General features: G+C 41.6%; 1 protein-coding gene across 1 annotated transcript in view; it reads right to left on the bottom strand.

Moving 5' to 3' along the window:
- Positions 1–3642: 3642 nt before the first annotated feature.
- Positions 3643–7338, bottom strand: part of RAB27A (RAB27A, member RAS oncogene family) — a 37576-nt gene continuing 33880 nt past the window's right edge. Inside the window, 1 exon segment of the mRNA XM_006163292.3 lies at positions 3643–4989. Coding sequence (XP_006163354.1) covers positions 4791–4989 — 199 coding nt within the window. The 3' untranslated portion in view covers positions 3643–4790.

The raw sequence follows: 7338 nt of genomic DNA, 5'->3' as shown, positions 1-7338 counted from the left end.
TTAATAAATCTGATCGTATTTGTATGAACAACACAAAAATACCCAAGATTGATGAAACTTGTATTGCATAGTGTAAGTTAAACACTCTGGCTTGTAGTGAAACTTTGAATCAAATTCTGTAATTTTTTTCTTTTTTTAAAATTTTTTAAATATTTATTTATTTAATTGTATTTATTATTTTCTAATTTGATGAGAGGAGGAGAGAGAGGAAGAGAGACATGAGAGAGAGAGCACAAGTCACCAGGTCCAAGACTTGAATAGTGGTCGATCACGTGGGAGTCCAGCACCTTAACCACCACACCCCCTTCCAGCCCCCTTTCTTTTTTTTTTTTTTTTTTTCCTGGGGTCACATCTTTAGAATTGCAAATTAGCATTCACCCTACTCCTATTGCTATCAGTTTTATGGATAGCATTCTTGGGTGCAAGTGACTACAACTTTTATAGAGAGGATCTCTATATGGATTTGAAGGTACATTTTAATCTTGCATTAAAATGTTTATGTTGGGCTTTTTGCATTACCTGATTTTTAAAATTTTTAACAAAATTTAAACACTTTTAATATCAATCACTATTTTTTAAACTTTTTAACTCAAACTAATTTGGTATCACTGTCTTCTTTTCCCAGAGGTTTCAGTTTCTTTGTGTTTGTAATTATTTTAAACATCTTTACTTTATGGTCTCTATCTGGTAAGTACAAAGGCCAAATCCAGCTCTCTGTTTAGCCTAGTGGCCCTTGCTCACTTCGGTAGTAAAGGCGAGGAAGGTACAGACTCTCATGATAAATGATGAGCTACTACACAGTAGGGTGCTTTCTGCAGGAATCATGTACGGTCTACATAGATGTTCCCTCTGAAAAGATGTTGCCTTTCTTCTATCAGGTAATCCACAGCAAATGATTACATATGTGTGTGTATATATATATATATTTTTTTTTTTTTTTTGAGAGAGAGAGAGATTTTTGCTATATGGTGCATATGCTGGCCAAAGAAACAGAGACAGAAATCAGAAATCACCCCCCAGGAGGAATCATCCCTACGGGGGATGACCACGCCACAATCCCTTCTCTATTCTCCTCTCAGGATTTTGGGTACACAGGCACATGCACCCAGTTTTTTGTTTATTTGTTTGTGTGTTTTTTTTTTTAAGAGGTTTTTGCTATAGGGCACGTGCGCTAGCCAGACAGACAGAGAAACAGAGAGACAGAAAGCAAGAAATCACCTCCTAGGGGGGATGGCCACACCGCAATCCCTTCTCCTCCGTTCTCCTCTCGGGATCTTGGGCACGCACACACATGCTCCCGGCGTGAGTTTTAAGCCACTGGGTCCGGGACGCAAACCACAGTCGACTACATGGGAGTCCAGCGACATAGCCATTACCCTAACTGCTGGTCCCCCAGCATGAGTTTGGTTTTTTTTTTAATTTATTTTTATTTACATTTTTTAAAATACATTCAATCACATTATTTAGCTTACAAGGTGATCATTTCAATATGTGAACATTTCTCCCTGGTCCAGTTGATCAAAATATAACAACACTACCTCCCTGTCTCAACAATGCTGTCTTTGTCTCCCTCCTCCAGCTGTTTTTCCCCAGGCCCCACTCCTCCACACACACCACATCTGGCATTCACATCCATCTCTTGTGTTTGTACATCCTGTAGCCCGTCCGTTTCAATTAGGACCCTCTGGGTCTGGCTCCAACCACGGTCGACTACATGGGAATCCAGCAATAGAACCATTATGCCATCTGCTGGTCCCCACAGCAAATGTTTTTTTATGCTAATTTCTTTGCTTAAACATTCCCGGAAAAATTAGGTAGTATAAACTTGAATCTCAATCCTGTTAAGGGTAGCCTTAAAGTGTCAGAGGAGACTAAGGACATACACCAGATCCTGGCTTCATGTGTGTTTAAGGACAGAGAGGTGTCAGTTCCAACACTCCACTCCCAGCACACCAAGGTTTTCTCTTAATGATATGTAACCATTAAAACCATACATCTTGATTACAGACACTGGCACACACACACACAAAAAAGGCAAAGCAAACTACATTAAGCATCAGGCTGCTGGTCCCCTCTGTTGTTGCTGTCTATCTGTTGAAAACAGTTTGAACAACTTTTCCCAGAATCTGTTCTCTTGGTGGCCCCTCAGTGAGCATCTAATGAAACTACATTCCTGAATTTGGATTTCTTGCAGCATTACAATTGCTGAAAACTTTACTGTGGAAATGAAGTTATGTTCACATACACACTTGGCAGACAACACCACTGTTTTATTACAGCTTAACTGGCACAAGGTTCACTGAAGATACGCTTCACTTTTACACAGGCTTGTAAATAGAAAAATACACGAATGCACAAAAATATGGCAGTTTGATATCAAAGTTAAACACGTGACTTGCAAGAAGAATACAGGTTATTTACTTCAATAATTAAAGGTGGTTCTGTGTGGACACTATTTCAGTATACATTTCATTGTATATGATACATTTAAGGCCAGTGGAATCTCAAGCTAATTACTCATTTGGTTCTTGAAAATTAGAACATGAAAACATTTCTTTCTTTTTTTTTTTTTTTTTTTCATTTTTTGCTATAGGTCATGTGCACTTACTGGAGACAGACAGAGAGTGAAGAAGGAACATGAGAAGTCACTCCCTGGTGGTGACGACCACACGGCAATCCTTTCTCCTTCACCCTCCTCTCAGAATTTGGGCATGCAAGCATGTTTTTCAGGTTCCCATGTCCAGGACTCAAGCGGAACAGCTGGTCACATGGGATCCAGCACCTTAACCTCCACACCACCTGTTCACCCTACATTGTCCTATTTTTAGCTACACGAACAGACCATATCAATACGCTGCAATATGTAGCTGTAAAATTATGAAGTTTACCACTGAAGTCTGTGGCAAATGTAGAAAGGCACGGCTCTGTGGGACAGCGCCTGCGCCCCCCACCCCCCAGGCCTGGTGATTAAGAAAGCCAGATCCCACATGGCTGAGCATACGGTTAGAATCCTGGGCCAGGCAGCTTGAGGAACATGCCAGGTACATGTGTGTGCATGCCCAAGATCCCAAAGGGATGAAGAGATGGAAGAGAAGGGACTGCAACAGGACCATGTCCCATCAGGGGGTGCTTTCTTCCTCTGCATCTCTCTGACAAGCAAACACACCCTCTAGCAAAAAAAGAAAGGAAAAAAAAAAAAGGCATTGCTATGTAATTATGACTCTGCCCTTGAAGCCTATGGATATTTTCCTCGCTGGAATATACAATACAGAAACATAGACCTCAAAGGCTTCTTTGGTATTAAAAAAAAGCCCTCATTTCAAGGACAGAAATACATATAATCTTAGTGACTAAAGCTAAGTTTGTTATGGGAGGGATGTGGAGGCTCTGGTACATAGAAAAATAGGTGCTCAATAAAAAGCCCTTCGAAAACTATCATATGATTATTTTCCATCATACTTGAATTTTTCTAATTACATTTCTGCCACAAAATGCATTAATATTTTTTTCTTTATTTAAATTATGATGAGTGTTGTTCCTTCCTAAATAGCCATTCAGTTCTTTGGACATTTTAATCTATTTAAACCACTTTTATAAATAAGAATTTCCCATAAATGAAATACCTTTGAATTTATAAACAGCTTCCATGAATCATATTTTAAAGCTTTAATTTGGTATGAAGACACTTGGGCAATGTAGCAAAATACATGAATTTGGCAAGACCCAACAAAGACAGGAAACGCCCATGACCTTAATGAAAAACACCAGCTCTGGAACATTTCATTTGTCTTATATTAAGCTACAGTATAAAAGTGATGGCTTAAATACCAGCATCTCTCTCTCCCCCCCCCTGCAAATACCAGACATTGTAAACACTAATTGCTTCAATTCCACCAATGAGAAAATAAAAACAAGCTGCAAATATCCATAGTACAGAGCCTGATGGTGAAGACAGAGGATTAGCAGTCTGTAAGCTCAGTGAAACTGCAGCCCGCGGCTGCCAGACCAGCATTATAAATATAAAGAAAAAGCAGCTCAGCGTATACTTACAGCAAATGACTTCCGTGGAAGCACCAGCTATGTTGAGATGAGGCTGGCACACAGGCCAAATAAAAAGTATGGGTTTCAGTGAACTAAAGCCATCCAGTCTCATTCCCTGACCCTTCAGTCAGCACTTCAGGGCAATGGGAACTTCGCAGAGAGCCAGGACCCCCAGTTCAGCTGCTCATACTCCATTAAGCCACCCCTGCCCTACCCCCCCAGTCTTTTCCATGAACAAAAAAGTCACAGTGAGTATACAATTGGTCAACCTCATTTATCCATCATCTAGAATCATAATTTGTCCTAGATTCATGTTAAAGGGAATGACTACATAAAATGAATACTCAAAAATATCGAACTGATGTGTGTATATATTCTTATTTAACATTCAAGTGGTTTAAATGGCATTTTTAGAGATCATTTATGGCAGGTGTTTAAATTTGGGTTCAAGACTGTGATACTTCTATAATTGCTTCTAGGCCCTCAAACGGGAAAGTCCGGGCCTATCTGGTTAAGGCAGTATCTATATAATAAATACTCTTTATGACTACAAAATCTCAAAGCCTCGTATGGCCTGCTATCGGGGTGAGGTTTTTACAAGGCACTTTTGGCTCTGCGAACTATTTCCCCTAACTCTCAGGCCGAATCTTAAAGGAATATTTACAAACCTGCAACAAACTAATTTTAAAATCGGATGCTTTATTTTGAGGAGTCTAACACCTGAATTACTGTGTCACTCACAGGACTTCTTAACAGCCACACGCCCCCTTCTCCTTCTGTTCGCTAAACTGATCTGCAGAGGCGTGGCCGTTGGACCGCACCACCCCTTCAGGAATCCAGGACTTGTCCACACACCGTTCCATTCGCTTCATTATCAGGTCCAGGAGCATTTCAATTGCTTGGCTTATGTTTGTCCCAGTGGCGGCACTAGTTTCAAAGTAGGGGATTCTGGAAGACAGAAACAATTCAAATAACAACATGTGGGGGCTCAGGGGACAATGACCTTTGTCCTTTATAACTCAAATCAGAGGAAAAGCAAAGCAGAAATACACAAGACAACAAAAACATTTTGCCACCACTCCAGGGTACATTAAAAAGTGAAAAAAGAGGCCAGCAGGTCACGTGGTGGTTAAAGGTGCCATATTCCCACACGGCCAATCATGGCTCGTGCCCCGGACCTGGTGGGTTGCTTTCTCACTTTCCCTTTGTCTCACTCTGGTCAAATTGAACAATAATAATAACAAGTGGAAATAAATAAATAAGTGAAAAAGATGGTCCATCCTCAGTAGTACAGGCAGCAGGGTGCTGCTCCTCGCTGCTGAAGTCATATGGGAAGGCCCTGGGTTCAGATCCTAGGCCAACCCAGATGTGCCAGGTACTCTGGTGGGCATGCGAGCCTACAGTTGAAGAAAATATTGATACTCTTGGCAATATTAAATTTAGGATGGCGTCGGGACCAGCAGTTAGCATAATGGCTATGTTGCTGGACTCCCATGTAGTCGACCGCGGTTCGAGTCCTGAACCCAGTGGCTTAAACTCACGCTGGGCACGTGTGCGTGCGTGCCCAAGATCCCGAGAGGAGAATGGAGGAGAAGGGATTGCTGCGTGGTCATCCCCCCTGGGGGTGATTTCTTGCTTTCTGTCTCTCTGCCTCTCTCTGTCTGGCGAGCACACACGCTCATAGCAAAAAAATCTCAAAAAAAAAAAAAAAAAGATGATCTTTGACCAAATTAAATGGCTGTGTTTCATATCCCTGAGAAATAGTTTTGCATTCAAGAAATACAAATAATTCTTCAAATTAATTAAAATGTTAGATAATACAAAAACAAAGGAAATGAACAGAAAATTCTCAGAAACAATACTTATGAAAAAAAAAGTTTATCCTTGCCAAAAATAAGGAAAACACAACCTAAAACAATAGCGTATTAATTCACACCCTACAGACTGGCAAAAATACAAAATCTCTCAACACCAAGTGTTGCAAAGGATGCAGGACAAATGACCTCATATTGGGATTACTTTGGTAAACAATGTGCAAACTGGTAAAGCTGAAAGTGTGGGGACCACCATGCGGCATAATGGTTAGGGCCACCACATGGCCGACTGCGGCTTGCGTCCTGGACCCAGCAGCTGGAAGCTCAGGCAGGCACATGTGCATGTGTGCATGTGTGCCCAAAACCCCAAGAGGAGAGTGGAAAGGGACTGCAGTGTGGCCATACCCCGGGAGGGTGATTTTCTACAATTCTGTCTCTCTGGCTCTCCGGCAAGCGCATGCACCCTATAGTAAAAAGCTCTCTTTAAAAAAAAAAAAAAAAGTGTGTACACACTGTGACACAGCAACACCATCCAGACAGACAGCCTAAGGCAGAGTCCCAGCATGTGATGTGCAGAAAATGAGTTACAGGTCCACCGAGATATCCCGGGTCCCTCAGTCCTTGAGGCAGCCAAAGTTCCTTGAGCAACTTTGTCAGGGTCTGTGGGCGAGCGGGACAAATACCCTTTTCTGTGCGAGCCGCGTGGTGGGAGCTATTGGGAAGCGCTGTCCCACAGCCGTGCTATGTCCCACAGCCGTGCTGCGTGCAGAACCCACCCCAACAGCAGAACGGTCCGTTCCGTGTCTACGCTGTCTCACACGGTAACCAGCAGCCACATGTAACTACTGAGCACTGAAAACAGAGCTAATGCACCCAAGGACCCAAATTTTTTATTTGAATGCATTTTGATTCTGATCGCTATATTTGGCTCATGGCTATTGTACTGGACAGCACAGGCTTGGAGAAATGGTCAGTCTGCACACACGGCATTACCTCCAGGACAGTGACTGCGGTACTGCTGCAACAGTGAAAACTCTAACCTACATGCCCATCCACGAGTACCTGGACAAGGGAGCCGTGCGGTTTTCACACAATACTTACGATGTAGTAACATGGCCCAGAGCCCCTAAACTAAATATTGAATAAAAAACAATTTATGTGATATGAGATACTTTGTGTAAAGAACACAAAATAATCATACTTCATTATAAAAAACCATACCTCTATCATAGATATACAACTTCTTGGGCTAGAAATAGGTCATTTGCAATGCTTTTCAACTAAAAGTTACAGAGAGTTATAGTCCATATTGGTATAAAATACAAATTTATTATATTGCAAAATGAGTCCCCAAATACAGAGCTTCTTATATTGACTAATTTAGTGGCTGAAAACACAAACGAAGGCCCGAGAGGCTGCAATCTTTCTTTTCTCTCTCTTTTTTTTTTTCGGAGAGGGTTTTGCTATAGGGCATGTTCGCTCG

The sequence above is a fragment of the Tupaia chinensis genome, unplaced genomic scaffold (assembly GCF_000334495.1).
Source record: "Tupaia chinensis unplaced genomic scaffold, TupChi_1.0 Scaffold141943_1, whole genome shotgun sequence".
NCBI classification, from domain to species: domain Eukaryota; kingdom Metazoa; phylum Chordata; class Mammalia; order Scandentia; family Tupaiidae; genus Tupaia; species Tupaia belangeri.
The sequence above is the reverse complement of the archived record's forward strand: the minus strand, read 5'-3'. Positions and strand labels throughout refer to the sequence as shown.